The sequence below is a fragment of the Anthonomus grandis genome, chromosome 5 (genome assembly GCF_022605725.1).
Source record: "Anthonomus grandis grandis chromosome 5, icAntGran1.3, whole genome shotgun sequence".
Taxonomy (NCBI): domain Eukaryota; kingdom Metazoa; phylum Arthropoda; class Insecta; order Coleoptera; family Curculionidae; genus Anthonomus; species Anthonomus grandis.
This window is the reverse complement of record NC_065550.1, coordinates 23806146-23831441: the sequence shown is the minus strand read 5'-3', so window position 1 is coordinate 23831441 and position 25296 is coordinate 23806146. Positions and strand designations below refer to the sequence as shown.

Here is a 25296-nt window from a genome sequence, read left to right as displayed (position 1 = left end):
AAAATTTTACTCTACTGAGCTCATAAACTAAAAAGAAGGTAGCTCATCTACCTGTTGGAAAAATATTCGACAAATGGATTACTGGTACCTTCCATGTAGCATCAACCGTCTTACCATTAAAAAGACTGTTTGAAATGAATATTTGGTACCTTTTTGACATGTTTTTTTATCAAATACTTAGATTGATAATGTATTTACAAATGTTATATGGGAAGACTGTTAAAATCTCTATACCTAATAAATTTGTACAAGAAATATTTTTTATTATTAACATCTGTCGGTATATCTTTCTTGCAGCATAAATCATGGGCAGATATTTAAAATTGTCAAAGGGTACCAGAAAAAAACACTGCATTTGAACAAGTAATTTCTCATTATTTTTGTAATGCCTCTTCAATTTATTCAAGAGCAAGAAAATCTAAAGATTGGATGACTTCAAGATCACATCTTGAGTGGTTTATTAAAATAGGTTTAAAAATTGAAAAAAATACATCAAGAAAATTTATTACAAAGCATGAAAACTTCATTAATGATAACAAAATTATTCATTCAAAATATGAAAAGAAAACCATGTGGAACAGTTTTAATACAGAAACTAACAATAACGACTCTTTAGAAGACATTAAAACAATTAGTAAAACTCAAAATGATGATATAATTAAAGACCTGAGTCATAGCGAATAGTTTTCTTGGACAGTTTTCTCTGCCATTATTAGCTCATGATTTTACTGAATATAAGCCAAAAAATATTTTTGCTACAATTTTTTTAAAGCTAGTAGATGAAAGTGAGGTCTGTAGGATCATCCTTGATCTTCCTAACAAGTATTAAACAATGCTAGATGAACTTTCTATTAATGTGCTTAGAGATGTAGCTCAAGTGGTCTGTGTTCCCTTATGTCACATAAGTAATGGAAGCTTTTTGCCAGATGTCTTTCCAATCAGACTCAAACGGGCAAAAAATCTATTCACAAAAAAAGGGATAAACACAATTGCAATAATTATAGACCTGTACATCCTTGCTCCGATCAGTGTCTCTTTTTATTTGAGAGGGAACCATCAAGCTCAAAACATGTGTTTTTTGTTTTATTTATTTTTGAGAATATAGTCAAAAATTGTCAGGTGGCAAGATTGTAAATACTTTGACTTGCCAAAGGCCTTTAAATTGCTAAATTATGAGCGTTTAATGTATAAGTGTCATGCATATATGGTCTTAGAGGGATCTGCGGAAATTTGTTTATTCCTACTTAGGGGTTGCATGGTAGGTCATATTTTTCAGGAGAAATGGATCTTGTACAGGGAGTGCCCCAGTATCTTTGCCTAAATTTTCATTTGCTCACTTTTTGGCAGCTGATTTAAATTTTTTCCTTTTTGACGTTCCTTTGTCATATTACGTCACTTTGTTGGCAAATAAAAGAAATTATTAATTATCATTATTATCTTCGATTGTTCCAGGCGATAAATTTTATCCTTTTATAATTTTACGCGTTACCATCTTTCTCTTAAACTTTTATGCGATTTTATCGCGTCGCGGTCGATAATTGCCTTCTTATGTAAGACCCTTAAGACTTGCACACAAGTCTAGTGGAAACCTGAATCATCCCCACCACGTTTCAATATTATGACATTTCGCCTGACATTTGACAATTGATTTTGACGTTGACAGCTTGGCAAAGGGAATGGGCTACATCCTTTGCGCACTACGCAGATAATTCTAGAACTGCGCATATTTTAGGGCTGAAGGACGAAATCCCTTTATTTTATTTATAATGAAGTGCTACAAAATGTGTTTTTAATTGTACGAAATCAAATATATTTACAAGTTCTAATGATACTATTTAGATAATAGTTTTACAGTGAATAATAATATTGAATCAATAAGGATCATTTTGTGGAATATCGCGTGTGCGTCCTTTTAATGGAGTAGTGTTTATTTGTTTCTGGTTTTTGACCTGGGCCAATTTCCTTTATGTCCAGTTTATATAAACATGACCTTTTTGGTACTTTCGTTGTGCCAATGAACTGCTAGCTCTGTCTTGTTATTTAAAAAATGTGGCCCTTTGCAATGAAACTGTTTGTGTATCTGGCAATATTGACTACTTATTTACAAGGTGGGTGGCTAATTTATCTTCATTTTAATAGTAGTAAATTAGGAATAATAAGATCCTTTTGGATTTCGATGTTAACTCTTAGCTCAGCTGTAGTAAATTTTCTGCTATTTTATAACAAAAATAAGGAAGTACCTTGATGAAAATCAAATGTGGGTGGTGTTTCTTAAAATGCCATTAAAATGATTAAAAAACACTGTTAAAATGCCAGCATTAAATACTGACTCTGTTTGATGCTAATATGCTAATTTATTGCTTTTTTTTTGTCAGTGATGGAATTCTTTTATGATCGCCAGTAGTTTTTCTGAAACCCTTGGTAGAGTGGGACTTCATGAGCAGTTACCCACTACAACTTTCCCACTGGGTGGTGCCGCTTGGTGATTCCCTGCACTGCAGTCTGCTCTATTGGTCTATTGCACTCCTATTGTGCCCCATAGATTTATTCCCACATGTTCAGCTCTGTTGCTTCTAAGAAGTCTAGTATTTTGCCCAGTGGTGCAGCTCTGATCCTCTCTGGTAAGGGTTTGGCTTTATCCAGGGTTATCACCCTGGTCTAATTTAATGCTTTGCAGAAGGATTAAATTAGAATTTTTGAAAGAATTGTGAGTAATGCTCTCAATTACTATTCAGTAACATTTGTGTGGTCTCATAAGCCTCTCTGTTTAGGAGAGTAGTTTTTGAGAGGAGTCAAAATTCATTCAAGAGTTGTCAATTCATTTGATCTTGACCACTTTTGTTTCCCAGTGGAAATATTTACAAATAACTACATCTTTTGAAATAATATTAATATTTGAATTTCAATCATTTTACTGAATCACTTTCATGGTAGATTTATTGTTTGTTTCTTGATGTTATCAAATGACCCCTAAATAAAAGATAACTTCATTTGCCTACCCTTGATTTCAATTTGTGGGTACATCTGAAATAAAACATTTATGTAACCCAGGATGAAAATAATAAGTTGTTTACAAAGTGTCATTATGGTTTAAGGGCTGGAAAGGTTACTACACAGGCTATGATCAGTTTGATGGATGGCATCCTGGATGCCTATGACTGGCTGGATTACCTCTTTACTGTGTTTTCTAGGCTTAGCAAGGCTTTTCACTGTGTATCATGTAGCTTTCTCCTGAGCAAGCTGAAATATAATTTTTTCTGACAAACAGCTTAGTAGGCAGCTTATTAAATCATTTTAAATCAAGGGTAAACAGGTAGTTAGAGTTGGTGGAGTGTTTTCAGTGGAGAGAGAAGTTAATATTGGTGGGCCATCGGGATCTATTCTGGGGCCAATCATTTCTTTAATTTATATCAAATATTAACCTCTAATGGAAAGAACAACACAGTCACTCTATTCTCCGAGCTGATTACACAACAATCTCCCTGTCTGGCTCTACAATAGAGGCTGTTAGGGTTGGACTTGCTGATGCACAGTCAAGGGCTAGGCTTTGGTTTGCATCAAACAAACTGCCTTTAAACAGAAAAAAGACACAGAATCTTACCTTTTTCCTGAGAGTCTTTACAAGTGCTGAATTTTTGGGCATACATGTAGACCCAGGTTAGAGATGGGATGTCCATATTGAAAACCTAAAACAAACTTAGGTCCTAAGTCTATCTTCTCAGGCATTTGGAGGGGTCTGTGAACACTCATACCTTCTTTCACTCTAATATTGCCTTATGGCATCTTGGTGTGGGGGAGGGCAGCATGTGGAGATAGGGTTTTTGCACTGCAGAAGAGAGTAGTTGGGGTTTTTGCAGGTTTTATATATGTATTTTGAGTGTTTGGTTTTTATTTAAAAAAATTAGCAATATATACAACAACATGGCAATATCCATGATCCTGACAGCAGGAGGACGTGGATGCTTTTTTGTAGGATGCAGAGGTGTCAAAGTGGTTCGGCTTTTATGGGAATAAAATTTTTAAATAGTCTCTCAAGGATATTAGACTTAAGAGGTTTTATTAAAATATGTATTCTAGAGTTTTTGAATTAGTTAACCATTTTAGATTTTTGATATATTGACGTTAATTAAGAATCTGAACATATTTTCAAATTATCATGTACAATATTGTTGGTAAAGCCTTTCTTTGGGTTGTGGTTAAAGATCTTAATATATACATAAATTACAGACTGCTCAAGATTATATACATAAATTGATTACTATTTTAGTAAATATCAATTTCATACCCGTAATTATTGAATTTTTTTTCTCTTTTTCAATAATTGAGTATTTTCTAAAGTGATATTTACTGAAATACTGACTTGGGTATTATCCAACAAAATCGGTAACTAAAACTGCATAATGTTTTTCCTTTTTATGTTGTTTATTAAGTAATTAAAAATTGTATTTAAAAGCTTATGTTTAGGAGGGTAAAAAAAGATTTAAAGAAATATTGACTCCAGCAACATCATAGAGTGAATGACTTTCTATAAGAGAAAAATATACCAACTGTAGCTTTTGTACCTACTTCATTTGATACAAGGCTCTGTTTTAACATTCAGTAAAGTGTCATTAAAGATCCTTGTCTATAATGTGACAATAAAATTGTAGAGTCATCTGAAGATACTGAAATTTTCTCAGATGTTAAGAAATGCCTGCTTAACTTTCCTTAGATCCTCATAATTGACATTTTTTAATGGCAAATTTCTAATTAAAACCTGTGCTTCCACTCACAAAATTAAAATTACCAATGTTACTGAATTACTAACACATTTAATATAGAAGAAGCAAAATAATCATTAAAAAAAATCAGTGATACTGAAAAACGTTTTTAACATATTCTTGCCAGATTTCAGTGATGAGAGAAACACTTATTTGTTAATAGATTCCACCAAGGATTTTACTGAAATAACTTTTGCTTAAAAGATGGTTTATTTATGATGGTTGGTTTACCTTTCTGCTTTTATGTTCTGTAATAAAAAGTGTTCCAATTACCTTTTGTTGTTGGCTATTCATATATTGTAAATCCTGTAAATTTTCAAATCACCTCTTAATTACATTTTTTTAGTTTTAAATTGAGGTAAATATTTTACTCAATTTCATTTGACAGACTTAATTTACAAAAATTAAATCTGTTCATTGTTCTGTTCCAGTTAGATTTTCAAAAAAGGAAAACTTTAATATGGAGGGAAATTTTAATATGGACTATTAGTTATCTCTTTAATACATAAACAGTTATATATATACTATATCTGAAATTCTGTAAAAGTAGCAAACTATCAGAAAATAACAGAATGTAGCACAAAATTTTGAATTATTTACACTAAAAATATAATGTATGATTCATAAATGAGTTTACAAAGTTCTAGTTAATGCAGCAGTGACATGTAAATAAATAAGAACCTCAGCTTTAAATTATTCCGATTTAACAGCAAAGAAAATGAACCATCTACAATTTCTGTATTTTATTTTAGTGCATATTGGAGAATCTACTGTCATTTCTCCCCCTGTCACTACCAAATGTGAATTTTACAACAGCAGTTGCGCCGCTCAACCAGGAGGATGTGATAGAGTGACAGAATGTGAACCAGCTGAGGAAAACAAAAGAAACCATTGCTTTGTTTTATGGACTATAAATCCTAATGGGACACACAATGTGTCTTTGAAGGTAAGTTTATTTTAATTTATTCTAATAAATATGACATCACATTTTGATTACATAAGTAAATATTCTTCTGTCCTCACCTCCTCCTTCTAAACTCCTAGACTATAGATTATTTGCTTTTATTTATATATTTTGTGGAAAGCATTTTAAAAATGTTTTCTTATAAAAAAATACATTATAGCATATTTTACAAAATATGTTACTTTTTCAGGGTTGTTTTCTGAATACTGAAGACTGTTATGGCAAAAGAGCATGTGTAGAAAAATCCCATAGTCCAAGAAACAATATTCTTTTTTGTTGCTGTGAGGGTGATATGTGCAATGAAGATTTCAGTTGGGATCCCACACCTACTGAACCTCCTCCCCCCAGCAGTAAGTAAAAGAATTAATATATACTATTAAAAAATGAAGCCTTGATTAGTTACAGTCAACAATCTCTCTTGTATATGATTTTTATAATTTGTGGTTACAATAATTTATATACAGCATTATATTAATAACAAACCTGTTTTTTTTCAGCTGCTATTCCCACAATGGAGGAGTCACATACACTGCTTATTGTCAGTGTAGCTCTGATTATAGTGTTTGCCATTGCATTAGTAGCAATTGTTTACTTCTGTACCCGCAGACACAAACGCTACTTTCAAGGGGTAAATACTGTTTTTTAAATATTTAAATCAACATAATTTATATTACTTTTTTGTTAATGCCTCTAGTGGAGAATTAGTGGATACAATCTTTTCAAGGTGATTTTTCATACTAACTATTTAAAGTCGCTTTTAAAGTTTTGTTTTTAACATTTTTTTTTCTATTAGTTGCCTACTTCGGACCCCCATCCAATTCCACCCCCATCTCCCAAATATGACTGCAGGCCTATACAACTTATTGAGATTAAAGCCAGAGGTCGGTTTGGGGCTGTTTGGAAGGCTAAGTTTAAGGCAGAAGAGGTTGCTGTTAAGATATTTCCAATACAGGTAAGTCTTTTTATAAATTTCTAATTAAATTTTGCCTATTTTAATTTTTCTCAGATTCTTTTCTTTATATCTTGTTCAAAAAAGAACAGGGACATTAGGCTGTTGAAATGCCAGAAAAAATCCATGTTTCCACACCACAAAAAGAATTTTTCTAAAGAAATTACTTAGGAGCAAAGGAAAAATTTTATCTCATTTAATGATAATTTACAAAATTTATTTAAACAATTTTTTGGTTTATGAGTTTTGAAATGCCTTTTATTAGGGATTTTGGCACTAATCATTTAAGTTTGTGCAGATATTGTTGTCCCTTAAAGAATGTGTTTTTAGGATAAGCAATCTTGGCAAACAGAACAAGACATTTTCAAGTTGCCCTACATGGATCACCCGAATGTCCTCTACTACATAGGAGTAGAGAAAAAAGGAGACAACTTGCAGGCTGAATTTTGGCTTATTACGGCCTACCACGAAAAGGGATCATTGTGTGATTATTTGAAAGCAAATACACTAACTTGGGCTGAACTCTGCAAAGTGGCTGAAAGCATGGCAAGAGGTATAAAAATAGTTTAAAAAAAAATTATTTACAATCATAGTTTGCATTTTTTCTGTAATGAAATATTAATAAAAAAATATTTCTGTAGGCCTAATGCATTTACACGAAGCCATGCCAGGAAAAGGCCCGAACGAGTTATCAAAGCCAACCATTGCACATCGGGATTTTAAAAGCAAGAACGTTCTTTTAAAGAGTGATATGACCGCTTGTATAGCTGATTTTGGTCTTGCCATCACTTTTGAAGCGGGGAAATCTTGTGGAGATACTCATGGACAAGTTGGAACTAGGCGGTAAGTACATATAAGAATTTGTTTTTTTCAAAATTCGGTTTGTTAGTATTGAAATGAATGAAGGACGAGTCCTTAATTTCTTAATCCTATTTGCTGGTCCTTTTTGAATACTCCCCATTCAGTGTGAAAATTTTACATCAAAATTATTCTTTATGGAACTAACAACAGGGCATATATTGCACATGTAAAAAATTATTAGAGATTCAGTCGAACTTTGATAAATCGAACAGGGACTTGTCAATAAAAAAATCCAATAGGTATAGTTTTACAAAATAAAAGCAATAGGATATTTTCACAGAACAATGACTAATGAGGAATACTCCCGGCATATCCTGTATTATCTACGTATCTATTTACAGTATTGGCCAAACATAAAGCAACTTTTAAATTATATTACAAATATGCTGGCAGATTAGAATAAAATCGAATGATTATTTGTGAAGATGTGAAAAAAGTGGAAATAGCAAGACGATTTGGCATTCATAAATCAATTGTATCCCGAATTGTGCAGCAATTTCAGAAGGAAGGCCATGTGCCTTCAAGATTGAAGACAGGAAGACCAAAAAAACTAGCCCGTATGAAGAGAATCAAATTCTAAAATATTCAAAAAGAAATCCATTTTTGTCTTCCTCTCAAATTAAGGCCAAAATTGCTGAAGATCTACAAGTTAATGTCTCATCAAGGACTGTCAGAAAGAGACTATTGGATGGTGCATTACATGCTAAATGACCAGCTAAAAAACCTTCATTACCATCCTATTTGACATAGTTTATTATATAGAACTCCAAATAAATTAATAAAAAAAACGTAACATCTACTGAAATTCGTCTAAAATACATTCCAGTCATTATGTATTCCGGAAAGGAGATGATGTTTGTAATGTTTTTTCTATAGGATTTAAAACTGTTTATGAGGATGGCACCTTGACAGTAATAATTAGCAGTTTTCCCCTCAAAATGGAAGAATGCTGGGACTTCTACTTTAATCTGCATTAATAATATTGCATTTTGTTTATAGTATTGTAAAGTTCTCTTACTATACTAGGGTAGATTTTTTAAACAATTATTATACCTATAAAATAGAATTTGTATAATAAAAATTCAAATTGATAAAACTGAAACTGAAAGAATTTAGAATTAAAATTTATAAAAAATGCAGGTTACAGGACTTAATTTTTATCAATAAATGCAAATAATAGAAGGCATAAACAGATACATAAAGAAACTAAAAATTTAACTATTCATACATTTAAAAAAACATATTCATGATAAAAAATTTTAATCTCACCTCTCCATTCTCTTTGGGTCTAGGTTAGAAAATAAATTATTTTGTACTTTAATACTTTGTTGGCCCTGAATATGTTTGTATCTATAGATTTACGAAATAATCAACATAAACAACACTTTACGTGCTTACTTTTCATATACCTAATATTGCAAATATGGTTTATAAAAAGATATATTTTTTAATACTCTAAAGTCTTTGCTATTTAGTTTAACCGAATAGACAAACGTGTTTCTGTTTATTATAGGTCTTATACACTAAGTTAATGCTTCGGTTCGATTAAATTAATTATCTGACCAATTATGACAGAAAATATACACCTTTAATGAATTCATTTTGCAATTTCTCGAGACGATTTTCCAACCAGAATATTTCATTAATGCAGGGGTTCTGATAGTAATATGATGGTTGTTGCAAAATATTGTTTTATCTAGATACATGGCCCCTGAAGTTCTGGAAGGTGCCATTAATTTCACCCCAGACGCTTTCCTTAGAATCGATATGTACGCTTGTGGACTTGTCTTGTGGGAATTAGTTTCCAGATGCAAGGTAGGAAATGTTTCTGCTTTAAATAGAACATTTTATAAATTGTTTTAATAATGGTAAATACTTTATCAGGAAACGTCTTTATTTTGCTGGACGTTGATCCTAGTACTCACTAGAATATTCAATAAGTAAATTTGCATAATTTTTGGCATAGGCTCAAGATGGTCCTATTGATGAATACCGCCTACCGTTCGAAGCCGAGGTAGGAACACATCCAACATTGGAAGAGATGCAAGAAAGTATTGTTCAAAACAAAGTCAGGCCAGTTATACAGGATAACTGGCGTAACCATCCGGTAAATACACTTTATATGTCTTAATTAACTTCAACTTTTTAACATTTGTTGTTATTATTAGGGTTTGACGTCAATGTGTGATACAATGGAAGAATGTTGGGATCACGATGCGGAAGCTCGATTATCGGCGTCGTGCGTTTTAGAGCGGGTGATGACCCAGAGCCGGTTTGCGCAGCCGTTGATCAGCTGGCGAATAGAAAACAACGACTCGTCCGAATTGCCACTTAAAGATGGTAGTATATAAGCGGTAAGTTATTGTCAGAATGTTTAAAATGGTTATTTGAACAAAGTTATTAATGTATATGTGGTGTCTTTCTAGATGTGTAAGTTTTTAAACTCAACGATAATATTTGAGTTGTTAAAACGTCGCACAATAACTTGTGAGTAATCACGTGGCTTGCTTGTTTTATTCATCTGTATTACCTTCTGTTAGGCTGGCCGCAAAAGTTCATTTTCTGTATTTTGTTTACCGAATAGAACGAATGCAAGACTGTTCGCCAACGTTCAGTTTTCGAATTCGAACAACAAAAACTAAATTTCATGTTATAACAAAATAATGACTATAAGAAGAATATAAGAAGATAATGACTAAGCGAAACTGATAAGAAAGGACGATAATTTCTACTGGGTTTTCCCGTGACATTATTATCGTCCTAATCTTTAATAACTTCCTCACATCCAAAACTAAATGCTTTCTATCTGTACTGTATCAATATTTTTCTACCGCAACTATTAAGTTTATTGTTAAAAAATTATTTTAGTGTCACTCATCCTCAAGATAAATACACTTCACCTCAGAGACAAATGAAGAATAAATTCTTTCTCTGTAATTTAAAATAATCGTCCATTATTCTCAAGGAGAGTTAGATATATGACCAAAGGAAGAGAACCGAAGACCAAAGGTCTGATGATGCCCTAATATGCGTTTCGCCGCAATAAAATTATCAAAATTAAATATTAAGGAACTTAATTTCAATTAACAGAAAACACATACCTCATCTAAATACAAAAACTACACACTTACTCTCACTAACATAAATAAAAATATAAAATATAATATGTCTATAACATCGTGTACCGTTATTGACTAAAATATGAACTTTAAAACGCCAAATATTACCGAAACCCAGTACATTTTATACATATTATCTTATAAAGAACCAAAACAAATACAACCATGAAAGAACAAAAATATGAAAAAAGTTGTTTTAAAAAAGTATGGACCTTATTGCCAAACCGGGGTATTGATGTAGTATACGAGTATTTACATATTATCAGAAGTAATAAAACGATGTTAACAAGATTAAAATTCATTGGAGATTATTGAAAATGAGATTAGGTTCGAAATTAAAGATATCATTGACACAATTTAATATTGGGCTTCTCTTAGCTGTCGTAATCTCCAGCTTTTCGAGAAGATCTAGGTTTTTACCTTTCCCACACCCATGCAATATGGTTACATTATCCGACACCGAAAAGTTGTGAACAGTCGATAAAAGATGATTTGCAAAGGCTGACTTTGTTTCTTTAATATCGGTGTTATTATAATTGTTAAAAAAAATTATATGTTTTTTCTAGTGGAAATCCTTCTACCAGACTGACCAACATACACAGCGGAACACTCACCACAATTCAAAGAGTACACTCCAGATTATAAAATTTGCTCCGTTTTATACTTTGTGTTTATCAAGTGCTTTTTCAAAGTGTTTGCAGTTTTAAAAGCTATTGAAAGATTAATATTATTTTTTAAAACTTTTGCAAGTTGAAGAGATATTGAACCGAAAAATGTTAAAGAATTTATTAAGATTTAAAGAATTGGAGTGTCAGATGTGGTAGGAGAATTTATATTTATTTATGTATTTGAAAAAAAGTTTATTTATGGCAGAAACTGGAAAACCGTTATTAACTGCAAGCTGCTGTATAATGTTAAATTCTTTATAAAAAGATTCCTTGGATAGAGGAACGGTGAACATCATATATATCTCTGTGATTCACCCTAATAAATCGACTGAAAAAGGTGCTCCGAAGTATACAGATCGTGTTTTCGTTCGTTACTTATAGGAAACCGCATAGAGGCGAAATTTTACAACGTCGCGCGTGTACGAGTGCCTGCGACAGAGCACCGCCCCGGCCGGCCCGAGGACGGGATTAGTAAACATTTGACTTTCGTGGGAGTTGCGTCGTTTGGCGACAAAATGTCTATTACGCGAAAATCCAGTCATTTTTAAAATATTTATTCTAATGCGGGATTTACAGACATGACAATGTGTAAAACCCGCATAGAATTGTAATCTTAAAATGTTTAATATGCTGTGTTTTGCATAATGAAAATTAAAGCGTTATTCTAATAAAATATAAAATATCAACTCTGATAAAAATATAATAAAAAATCAGAAATAAAACTCTAATAAACAAACTTAAAAACATATAATTTTTTAAATAAAAGGCTCAAATAAACCGCTTTCTTTCGCTAAACAAAAACTTAACCTATCAGAAAAGCTATTTCGCACCTCCAAAAGAGTTTCAGGTAAAATGGAATTGGCACCTTCGACAATTTTATTTCGCAACTCCTCTAAATTTGTTGGCTTACTAAGTTCATGCTTGTAAATGGTCTGCTTAAGGTAGTCCCACAGATAAAAGTCATTTGGAGACAAATGTGGAGATCTAGGAGGCCATTTAATATCGCCAGTCCCACTAATACGGCGGTTAGGAAAAGTATTTGTTAAAAATTCTTTTTCCCTAGCCGCGTTATGAGCAGGACAGCCATCTTGCTGAAAATAAACCGATCCCAGGTCTACATCAGGTAGGATTTGAATGGCAGGAAGAACTTGGTTTTGCAGCAACTCAACGTACTTTTGGGCGTTTAAAGTGCCATCAATAAAAAATGGCCCTATAACATTGTCGCCTAAAATACCTGCCCAAACATTCAATTTCTGAGGATACTGGGTACGAAACTGGAAACTTCTGTGCTCGTTTTCCTGAGACCAATAACGAACAATGGGAGGATTGTGTTTGCCATGTAATGGAAAAGAAGATTCATCAGAAAACAAAATATTTTTTAAAAAATATTCGTTTTCATTTGCCTTTTCCATCATGGTTTCACAAAATTCCATCCTTCGCCACTGGTCTTCAGGAAATATTTCCTGAAGGAGTTTTTGAATACTAGAAACATTTGTATCCATATTTTTTCTAGATACGAGCAACAGTTTTATTGCTCATTCCCAGTTCCTTTCCAATACTTCTAGTGGACCGTGTCGAATCAAGTTCTAGGGTACTGCAAACCATTTCTTCCCGCCGTTCTATATCCTGGACCACTTCAACAGGTGGTTCTTGACGTTTTATGTCGCATTTTTTACAATCTTGAAGACAAAAAGATGTCTCAAAATTTGTAACCACATTTAAAACCGTTTTTGCTCAAATGTCACTGAAAACAAATCTCTACATTGTACTGCCGAATTGCCTCTATAAAACCATTTAATTAGTTGAACTCTTTCGGAAGGGGTATAAACAGCTATAGTGAAAAAATCACGAAAATAACGCTCAAAAATTATTAATGCAACGTGCAGTTACACATTAAAGTGAGGTCTGCTGACTCCCGGTTCAAAAAATAAAAACGAAAAATTCCGCCGCCTACAAGCCGCAACCAAGCGGTGTTGCCATTATTTTGGGTAATACGTAGCTCACGATAACACGATCTGTATAAATTGTATTAAAATCTTGCTAATTCATCAATCATGTGACTTTCCATTCGAAAGAAAAAATGATTATGATACTAACTGTTCAAACGTATCTCTTTACATTCGTTATGGAATTCGGAAAACGAAAGTTTGCGGCCAGCATTAAATTCAACGCCCAAAAGATGTTACTAATTAATCAGACACAGTACATTCAACGGGGAAGTAATAGTAAAATTTATATGTGCAAGATTTTTACAAGCTTTATATGTTTTTATCAATATCTTGAGGATACTATGTTTGGTTTTTCAATATTTTCTTTAAATGATTTTGTCTTAGTATGTGACCTTATGAAAATGCATCATATTTTTGCTTAAGTTATTAACTTTTACCCTAAAAGCATAACATATTTCATGAACAAAAATTAGAATTTAAAATTTGTAAGCTTCAGTTAATATCTTTTTTTATTAATAGATTTGCCATTTACATTATTAGCGTGACAACAGTAAAGAAACTTTTATAAAAACTATTTTTATGTATTAACAAAGAAAAACAGCATGGTTATTTTAAGTTAATAATTAATAGAATATTCTTTATGGCAACGACGTGACATTGATGAGATGAAATTTTGAATAGTAGTAATTGGCATATTGGTCAAAACCTCGTTTATTTTATTAACCAAAAGACTGTTTGCTTGTAAGTGGATTTGACGGGGTTTAAATCATGCACAAGATAAGAAATGCTTGCGATCGTTATCCCGTTGGAATACAAATCTTATCTCAGCATAAGGAGTTCATAGGAGTAAAGGAGGAGCTTCATTTTGGAGTATGTCCCAATATACCGGTGCAAAGGACCCCAGTATTCCATTTAGCCATTTTTCTATGATTTATTGTTGGCATAACATATTTAAATTAGAATTGGGTGTTGTATAATCAGACGTCTTATTTTGTAACGAGTTTCGTCAATAAACAATTGAACTGTCCAATTTAAATCTTGCAAATTTAAGCCTTACAGAGCGCTTTGTTTAAATTAGCGGCTTTTTAGTTGTAAGGTCTACTTTGGGTCAAATAATCTTTCTATAATTATTGCACCTCTAGCTCAGAACTGTACGTTTTATCATCCTAGTCCTATAATTAATAGCATGAAAAGTTTTCCACTATACTTGTAATGTGATATCTGTGTTGTGATACTTGTAACAATAAGGACCTTAATTATTTTTATATTTTGCTAAATGCTCTCAACAAATATTTGGAATAAAACCTTTTTGATTTTTCATGTTTCGTTAGGTATAATTTTATTATGTTACAAATTTATTAATGAGATTTATTATTACATAATTTGAAGAAAGACTCGCTTACAGGCCTCTACTACAGTAAAATAAAACAAAACAAAATCATCAATGATTCTTGGATCTAATAGCCATGAATCCGCTCGAAAATTCGTTAAATTTATTTATAATACCTTATTTTCTACGTTTTGATCGATTTTTTTCTCCATGTCTACATAAAGGCACTGTATGTTGGTATATTACATTGTTTGAAAATGTCAACGCTTTCTTTCTAGAAGGGCGTCTACAGCCTTTTTTTAAACTGAAAATAGCTAAACTAAATGCCAAAAATCGCTTCTCTTAATATAAGTATATAATAATAACAAAGTACTTTTACAATAAAGTTATGCTCCGCATTTGTCTGATAGAGGATATTCCCTTCGTTTTTAAAATTAGCAGTAAACTTATCTCTAACTTACTACCACGTTTTTACCGTCAAACCCATCCAAAGAAATCTGTCTTTTTTAATTAAAATTATTTTTTAAGTTATGCTTAAGTTATGTGTCTGTTAATGAATAAAAATCTTTGATCTGATAATGACTGACTTTTTTATCTAATAATTGTTTTTATAATTTAAAAGGCTAAAAACTATTTTGAAGATTTTATTTTAAAAAAGGCATCAACATTTTAACACTAATTTTTACCCTCTTTCGGGGTACAATAAAAGTAAATTCTTGTTGGAAATTAATATTTATACACTAAAACTGCTTTAAAATGGCTTTTTTAGATTTCAAAAATAAATAAAGATAAAAGTTCTGTTTGGTAAATCTTATTAAAGAAAGAAATTTTTTTTTCAAATTAAAACTCTTTTGGTTTGGTTTAAAGATATAGATCATTACACATTTTTATTTTTTTTTAAATATATTTAAAAAAATAACTAAAAAAATAAATATTGATTTTTAATCAAATTATTTGAATTACCTACCCATGAATATAACACAAATTAGAGCAAATAGTTGTATATGTTTAATTTTCAAAGTCCGAACGACTTCGAATTTGGTGCTCCTTTATTCTGAGACAAAAACAAATTGTAAGTAAATCTTTAACGCAGAATTATTTTTAAGGTACCATAATTGATTTTATATTGCCATTATAATGTCGTAGAAACTGCTGGTGAACCCTGAATGATCTATGCTATCAGGGTGATGTGTCAATCATAATTGTTTTCAAAAAATAATAATCTAAACGTCTTCATTTATTGAGAGCAGCTTAACTATATGTATAAGATCTCTACTTCCAGAAAATTTGTTCCCAAATAATTTACCCAAAAAACTCTTACATTTTAGGCAACTCATTAACCGGAAGCTGACAAATCCGTACCTGTAACTTTGCAATAGTGTACCTGCGCAATGGCAGCTTGTGTCTTAGTTACTTCACTGGCCTACTTGTACGACACGAAAATGCACGATAGCATATTTCGTCACAACCTTATTTAAAACTAGCCATACACGTAACTACCGAAAATATTTATGATTTTCTGTACAGACAGAATTACGGATTGAGCGCTCGCGATGTTTAACTTAACGATTTTGGCTAATTAATGCTTTCAGAATCGCTATTTTCTGTTAACAAGGAATTAACAACATCTTTTTCATCGGTGCCCGGGAAAAAACTTCCGAATTTTTTTCCATAATACTTGACTCATGTGCCAATAAAACAGACTATATTATATATATTTTGTATGTTTTCTATTGTATTTTACAACTTGATTTAACTACATATCTTGTGTTCGTTTTTTGTTCTTGTATCGTTTAAATTTAGGGAAATGAATAAATTTAAAAGAGTTTAGTATAAAATTATATGTATTATTAGGAAAAGAAGATACGGTTTTTATTAAACTAAGATGATGAGAATATTTTTGTTATGGATTTAGGAACTTTTTTAAGATACATAATTGTATTGAAGTAACGAGGGGACTTGTCTGTATATATGTATTGTATTATAATTTTTGATGGACTGACGAGATTATATTTTTTAATAAAATGGTAAAAAATTAAAAATTGAATAAATAAGATTGGTTTTATTATCTTGCTATCGTGTGCGTCAGTGGTTTGTAGCTCATAAGAGATTTTATTAAGTGGTCTTTTTATTTTTAAATAAATAAGTTTTATGATCAGGTTTGTAAATATACAGAAAAAGATTAAAAAATCATTTTATTATCTCACCAAAATACTTTATATAACTAACTAGACCTGTTTCGAAAACCATGTTAGAATCTTCAGAAGAGGATTGGAATTTATCTATAAAACTCATTCATCCTAAATGCTAATGAGTTTTATAGTTAAAATCATTTTTCTTTAATTCCCTTATCTGACACTAATGAAAACTACAAAATTTGATAGAAGTTTTGATAGATGTTTCATTTCAGTAGTAAGACAAAAATTCTAATTACTTGCAATAATTCGCATTTCAAGAAAATATATATATAATAGTTTATGGAATCTTTTAAAAGTAAAATTACGAATTTTGGGAACTTTTCAATTATAATTATGTAATAATTTCACTTTCTTATTATACTGGCTGATTATCATTTTATTTACAGATTATCTTCAAGTCTAATAATAGTAATACAGGATGGACGTAATAAAATTGAAAAACTCATGCTTCAATTTATTTTGTACGATTTATTTTCTTTTTTAGAAACCGAATGTGTGTTTTTTTGACATCCATCAAACAGAAATTTGAAAAACACTCTAAAAACGAATTTGAATTTGTCAGTTTTTCAAACGTCTCCGCGCAGTTTGATAGATGTTAAAACGACACACCGACAATATTCATCATTAACAAACATTTTAAAAGGATGAAACCAGTAGTATCTTCAAAATTGGAAAAAAAGCGGTTAGAGCTGAGCCTCTTTGGAGCCCAAAAATTTGAAATCACAAAATATTAACCTTAAGAACGTGTTTTGAGTTTTTTTCAAAAACCTGTTTAGTCTGCATTTTGTACATTGAATCGCATCATTCATTATTTTAATGCAAGTGGTATTATTCAAGTAAAAAAAGCTTAATTTCAACTTAATTAATTTGCTTCCTTTGTACAAACCATTGACACACACAATATTAAAAAAAAAAAACAAAATAAATTCGAAATTGTTAAGTAAATGGTTCGCTGTTACACCATAAAATAAATTTTGTAAATAAATGCATATATAATAACATTTTGGGAAAACAATTATATATTTCAATATCAGTATTGTGAGAATATACATGTTCTTATTCATATAGACTACTGATTAGTAGAGAAAAAACTTTCCGAATTTACTTAATTTAATTTTCTGGGAGAAGGCAGCTAAATGTTTTATATTTTATTAGATAACTGCATGTTTTTTTTTAGATAAAACAATAATCAACGTTTTATATTGAGAATAACGGTATCGACTAATTGCTCCATTACGAATGAACGATTTTAGTTCTGAACATATTTATGTTTGGGTACGTTTTTTAAAAGGAAACATTTTTGATTGAAATAACTACTGCATATATACATGTTGTCTTCCAGTTGTAATGCTACAGCTTATTTTATTTCAAAAGCAACTTTTCATTTTTATTGTCTAGACAAGCAAAATGATTAATTATATTAATTATTTTTCATACTAAGAGTTTAATACTTTTCTGACGGACTGATATACTTGCCATTGGGCTGACTAGCATACTAAAGTCATAAATACGCTTAAAATATTTTAATTTTAGACCCAACTTTTTATGTTATGTATGTTTTTAATTTTTCTTTTCTGTGCAATATTTTGCAAAATACCTATGGAACTTACAAAAAAAATTATTTCACTGTAATGTAACGTCCTAGTCAGACTGCCCTTACTTCTTTGTGTAAAAACTCAAATAAGTGTGTAATAATTAAGGGTAGGTATTATATATAGTTTCAAGTTTTCGTCATAGCATTAATTAATTTATTGATTCCTAAGCCATATTTTGTTTACATATTTGATTTTTATATTTTCAATGTGCTTTTATAATTTCCGGTTTTTCTCTTTAATTTGATGAAAGACTTCTATCTAAACTTGGGTTTTCAGATATTTCTTGGTGCTCAGTAAAGATTTCTCTTATTATTTTGACAAAAAAAATGATCTTTTTTTGATTTTAATCTTAAGAGAAATTTCACTTGGGCTCTTCTGGGTGGACATAGTTTCATATTTTAAAAATATTTGGTTCTTTATATACAACTCTGTAGTAAGAGTCTGGCAAGGATTTAATAACAAATATCGGTTTTTTATTATATACCATTATCATTTTAAAAACCATTTCTTTGATTGGCAAATTATAATCTATTAAATTACAAAGTTTTATTAATCTCGTAATTTTTATATAAACCATTGCTTTGCTCAAGCTTGAACAAAAAATATATTTTTAAATTCGTATTTAGATTCAACTCATGGTTCCTTAGAAAATGATTAATGAAATTCCAGTCAACATGTTGTCGTTATGGCTAAAAGATCGAATCTGACATAATGTAGTATAAATACTATATTTCAAAATAAAATTTTAACCAATACTACCCTTTCTACTTTCCTTAATTAACCGTTATTTTACAGAACACTACCTCCTTTATAGTTGTGATTGAACGACTATAACTACCCCTATAATGTATCTAATAAATGTAGATTATATTAGAATAGTTAGTGGAATATTATTATCCTGTGGATAGTTGTTAGCAGTTATCTTGACGTCTTGTTATTAACTAATCCTGTTTTTTTCGTAGATTCTAATCTTTGGCTAAGGGTTAATTCAAAAACATGTTGTGTTGTTTTGGACTGTTTGTTGTGAGTGTTGGCTAATAAGTTTTTGATTAAGAAATGAGGAGCACAGAGCTAAAGTGGGTCAGGTGAAACGTTTTACTTATAAATAATACATTCTTCTCAAAATGGCTTAGAAGAATTTGTTAAAAGTTTTTTTTTTAATAATATCTTTAGGAGAAACAGAATTTGACCCAGAAACCCAAAAATTATGATCATTTGATGTAATACTTAACTAAGGGTATAAAAACATTTAAGATACCATTTCTTCGGATGCTATAAATATATTTATTTTCTATAGGTGATAGCAGTTTATATGTGGTCGAAGAAGCAACATATCCAGAAGCGATTTTATGGCTTAATTAATTAATCTATATAATCCATTTTTATGAAGTTTTTTTGCCAATTTCGTACTTGAGAAATACGATATTCCAAGAAATTTTTCACATGAAATCTAGTGTTGTAATATTTTAGGATTTAATAATATTTTTAAATATTAATATATAAATTTCTAAAAATATTACAACAAATATTTTTATTTTAATTCTAGTGGAATTTTTTTCTAAATTTTGTTATATGTTACTATGGCAAATCTTTTTCCCATCAAAGTTGAGTAATACCATTGTAACCAGGAAAATCTTGAACAGGTTAATTATTTTATCCATTTTAGCTCTGAATGCCTCACATTTTAAAAATATATTAAAATTATAAGAAAAAATATTAATTATTATACAAAGTATTTGGAATCGATGATAAAGACTTGAAAGTTATTCCACGTACTTTGTATAAATTCTGTTTTCTTTTAATTACGAGTGGTATTTGTTACAATGTGTCTGTTTTTGCGAAATCATTATTTTGTATGCACCTTGACTCATAAATCATGAAAAACAGAGAATTTTTTTTAAAAAAATGGAAATACAGAATGTTAAGCGCTTCTATGACTATAAGTCATTTGCTTTGTTTAACCGTATATACATATTTTAGGTCTGGTTTAAAAAAAACATATTTTTACAATGTTTTACGTAAAAACAATATTTTATTGGCAAATCAGAACTTAAGACAAATGGACCGCAAGAAGTGCTTTTGTTCTATTTTAATATAAAATTTTTTGTTTTAAGGATATATTTTGACCTTTATTTATAAAGTTAAATTGAATTTTAATTAATTTAATGGCACACTTGGAAAAGAGTTATGTGACAAATATCGCTCGTTTACTAATAATTAAATAAAAATTATTATGTTTTTGATAGTCGAAAAGTTGGTGTTTGTATACATATCTTTTTTAGCATAGTTGACATATCGAAAGAAAAATCTAAATTTCATTTCTTGCTATTTTGTAAAACCTTTTAGAAAATATTTTATATGACATGTTTAATTTTTATAATTATGTTACCTAGTATACCTTTTTCTTAGTTGAATTATTGCGTGTTCTGTTCCTAAATATTATGCGTACAGGGTGTTTAAAGTTTGTTGGTATAATCCGTCTATTATAGCAAGAAAGTAGGGTGAATATTCACAACTCTTGACTTTATATGGTTTTTAATTAGTACATTATTCTAGCGCGGAATTACATCTGAACCTACCAAATATTCATTTAAGCAACTATTTTGAAGTTTCAGATGTAGTAAGCGAGTAAACCTTCTTAAAATAATTGTTTCTAATAACAATTCCTAAGGGTCCTTTTGTTAATGCAATTTATACAATAAAATACCATGCTATTTCATATTGGGATAGATTTGACATTACACAATAGGGACTCTGTCGCAGATGCCATTTTTAAATGACACGGTAGAATGACACGGCATAAATCCCAAATGTGTATAATAATAGATATATTTTTTTTATAAATGCAACGGTAATTTTAACACTTGATACTTTTATATTCTCAGTCTAGAAATTTTTGTCTAACTGTACTTTGTATGTGACACATAATTTGTGTAGTTAAACAGTGATTATTGTGAAATTGTATAATATTGATTAAAATATTTTATGTAATTTGGTATTTTATTTATTTTTTAGAAAATTAACCCTATAACAAATTATAAACCAAATGATATTAAACAGTGACAACGAGTAACTAAGTAAAAATATCTAGGAGTTTTTAGGAGACACACACTATCAAAGGTTGAGAGAATTTCTGGGTTTGATGCTAGATCTACCAAGCAGTTTAGCGTTGAGATTAGTTCTGGAATATGGCTCATATCATTTATTTATTTTATTTATTAATTTAATATCCGGGGATCAACGTTAAGTTTAACGTAACTTCTCCTTCCTTTCTTTTATTAAGTTCATCAACCACCTTCAAAAACTTTCTCTGCATTATGGAAGGGTCCTAATTTAATTAGAAGCACACTCAGGTACACTATGAATAATAATAATATTGTTTGTTATTTATATTACTCTGTCATTGATCTCCATCACTACATACTCCATATCGGACATCCCTGTTGGGGTATGTTGATAAACTCTAAGAATGAGCTCTGAAAAGAAAAGTTTGAAACACGCTTCCCGTATAGGTTATGCATGCAATTTCACTTTGGAAAGCGCCACATATCCAGTTTCTACAAAAACCATCTGAGAAATAGAATCAGGACCCTAATAATCTGCTTTATACGTAACAAAATCATATATTTTCTTAAGTATTTACATTAAAAAATTACTTTCTTAGTGGACCAAAAATCAAAACAAATTACCAATATAGCAAGTTGGGTAAACTTTTCTCCACAAATGAAAATGCCAATCTTTTGTCAAGAGTTATGCATAAAGCGCGGATTTATAAGCATGAAAATATTAAAAAAACATGAAAAATTCCTAAAATAAGCATAAAAAATTGCATAAAAACTAAAAAATGCACTATAGCAATACAATATGAAATACCTCTAAAACTGAAATATGTACTAGGCAAAAAATAAGACAATAAAAATTTTCGGTAGTTTTTATTTAACTTTGATAATATATCCACTGAAAATCCCATTCTTCTATCACTCAAAACAAATTTTAAATGGGAGAAACTTCTTTCAACTTCTACGCTGGTAATTGGAGCATACTTAAATTTCGGAATTAAAGCAGCATCAGATATAGCAAGGTCTTCAACAAAATCTCCTTTAATCACATTTGAAATTTGTTTTAAAATTTTATACCCTGTATTTTTGTTTAAAACTTCATTAAGCTTATTATAAATTATTTTTCCAGGTCCACCACTTTTAGGCAATCATTTTTAAAATTTTCAATTATTTCCATAGATTCGACTAGAGCAAGACCCTTTTCTTCAAGTTGCGTGATGGCCTTGCTTACAAAGTTATAGTTTGTGTTAATAAACGCCAAATTCTACTTAAGTTCTTCATTGTTGACTATCTTTTGGCACTTTAAAATTGATTCGGAGGAGGATTCAGAAAGATCTAATACGATTTCCTTGAAAGATTCAAAATGGTTAGCATAATAGTAAGTCCGGTGGCGTCCAGCCAAGTACCCCACCTTGTAATAATGGGTTCAGGGGGTAGTGGTATAGCTGGCATCCTTTCTCGAAATAATTGAGCTCTTAATGGTGCTTTTACAAAAATCTTTTTTCCTGTATTTACCAAAGGGAACTGGGTACGAATAGTTTCAGCTACCCAATTCAATCCATGTGCTAGACATGTACAATGGACTAGATCTTGATACAAAACTTTTAAATTAGAATATGCCTTTACCATGTATGCAGCTACATCAGAGACCATTAGTAATATTTTTTCACTAGGAACAGGGTCTTTCAAAAAGAATTCTGTTAGCTCATCATGAACAAATCTAGTAATGGTATTATTATTTGTTTTGTCCAGCTGCTTTGAGTTAATTAAAAAAGCATTACTTGAGCTATCTTCGCTCAATATTCCAATCATTAAATGAGCCATGTATCGACCACATGAATCCGTCGTTTCATCTACGCAAAACCATATGTAGTTGCATCCTATTTTTGTTTTAATTTCTTGTATTATATTATTGTAAACTAGATCAATATAGTTTTTGCGCAAAGTTGATTCGGCTGGAATATGTATTTCTATTTTTGTAATTATGTAATTGTATTTATATTTCTACCAGTGTATTTCTGCAGAAAGGAACTGAATATTTGACTATTTAATTTATAAAGTGGAATATCAAATCAAAATAAAATTGTTTTTGCTCATCCTGTGTAGATGAGCTGGACATTGATTCCAATGAAGTTTGTTGTTGAGTTGATTTATCTTTCATTTTTTTCAAATTTTCTACATGTCCTGTAGTTTTTAAATGCTGCTGTATATTATATTTTTTTCGCAATTTATCTTCAAACATAATCTTTTATGAGTTGTTTTTTAAAAACGCAAAATAAATAAAAAACTTACCGTTTTGATACAAGCTCTGCAAAACAATTTATTGTTTCAATACTTTAATTCTGAATGGCCTCTTATCCATTCCTTCACAGTTGATTTTACTTTTGGCATTATTTTTGTTAAATGTTAATAAATAACTCACTTTAAAAGCTAATTCTGCGATTTAATATCTTACGTCGACAAGTAAACTCGCAATACGAACGAAACTCCTACACGATAAACAATATTTACACGCCCTGACCTGACTAACAAAATATAAACTGTGAATTTCTCGATTGGCCTCTCCTCCCGAAGGATCCAAGGATTCTTCAAGGATCCAGGGATTCCCGAACTGATCCAAAACAGAACGCGCGATACGATGCGACGTAATGGCCGCAGGATAGCAGGCTCTACTAGATATTTGCGTGCGTTGGGCATTTATTAAGGAAGGAAAATAAGCTTTGTGATGGGGATTTGTTGCTCAATGTTTCTCTGTTATTAAAATATCAGAAAATTTATCAGGAAAAAAATGTTGGCACATGAATATATCACTTCTGCTCCAAATATGCATGAAAATAGGCACAAATAAAAAATATGCATAAAAACTAAAAAAAGGCATAATGGCACGAAAAAAAGTTACCAAAGGGCTTCATTTCTTGTAATTCATATGTATGTATGTTCAAATTAGCTTAGCCATCACAAATTACATATGGCATTATTTCTATAAATCCGCGCTTTAGTTAAGCATTCACTTATGATCATCAGACTCTAATCAGTTATGTAGTGTTAGAGTCTGATGATGATGAGTGAACTCATCGAAATGCATAACTCTTGACAAAAGATTGGCATTTTCATTTGTGGAGAAAAGTCTTCCCGCCTTTCCCAACCCGCTATATTAGAGCCACTCCACTTCAAGAATGGACTTCTACTTACAAAAAAAAATTGACTAATAAATATTCCTTCAATTCAATATCTGGATATTATTGTTTGAGGCATTACAAAGAAGGTTCTTAAAGTGCATTTACTATAGAAATTTTGGTGCATACCTGCATAGATAACTGCAGTTATATTTTATTATTTATCCATGTTTTATCAGTATGAAATATCAATCTGAATTATTCATGTACTTTAGTTATATATTTGTCATAACTTATTTAATATTTTGTTCAGGTTTTTATTATGCTCAGTTTTAATTATCCTGATTTAACATATGATAATGGCCCTCTCTTAAAGGTAGTATAGTATAAGTTATAAGTATGTCTGCGAAATAAAGAAATACATGAACAATCCATATAAAAACATATACTTAACTACATGAATAAATAATAGTATTATTCAATATCCCTATAACTTTAACAGCAGTTATCCTAATAAAAAAAATTACTATAAAAATTTGGTATACATGGTATTTAGGAAACAAATCGGGCAGTTGCTTAGAATGTTCTGAAATAGTATTGCCTAGAACCCAACGAAATCTATTATAAAGGTTCTAGAAATATGAAAAAATAAATGAAATAAGTAGATTCTTGTACTTTTGAAAATATTCTCAGGCCCTTCCAAAAACATGCTAATAAAACAAACTAAG

The 25296-nt window shown here is 30.5% G+C and overlaps 1 protein-coding gene across 1 annotated transcript; it reads left to right on the top strand.

Moving 5' to 3' along the window:
- The first annotated feature begins 1662 nt into the window (after positions 1 to 1662).
- On the top strand, positions 1663 to 21384 carry LOC126736342 (activin receptor type-2A). Its single transcript, XM_050440656.1, has 11 exons — positions 1663 to 2108; positions 5513 to 5706; positions 5915 to 6074; positions 6222 to 6352; positions 6518 to 6676; positions 7004 to 7226; positions 7315 to 7516; positions 9235 to 9349; positions 9501 to 9641; positions 9703 to 9888; positions 15929 to 21384. The coding sequence occupies exons 1-10, from the start codon at positions 2048 to 2050 to the stop codon at positions 9883 to 9885; spliced, it is 1569 nt and encodes a 522-aa protein (XP_050296613.1). The 5' UTR covers positions 1663 to 2047; the 3' UTR covers positions 9886 to 9888; positions 15929 to 21384.
- Positions 21385 to 25296: the final 3912 nt, after the last annotated feature.

What these genes read in the sequence shown, in the direction of transcription:
- LOC126736342 (XM_050440656.1), top strand. Translation starts at nt 2,048, where the DNA reads ATGTGGCCCTTTGCAATGAAACTGTTTGTGTATCTGGCAATATTGACT. An exon ending in TTAAGATATTTCCAATACAG is followed by an intron (nt 6,677 to 7,003) that starts GTAAGTCTTTTT and finishes ATGTGTTTTTAG; the next exon opens with GATAAGCAATCTTGGCAAAC. An exon ending in AATTAGTTTCCAGATGCAAG is followed by an intron (nt 9,350 to 9,500) that starts GTAGGAAATGTT and finishes TTTTTGGCATAG; the next exon opens with GCTCAAGATGGTCCTATTGA.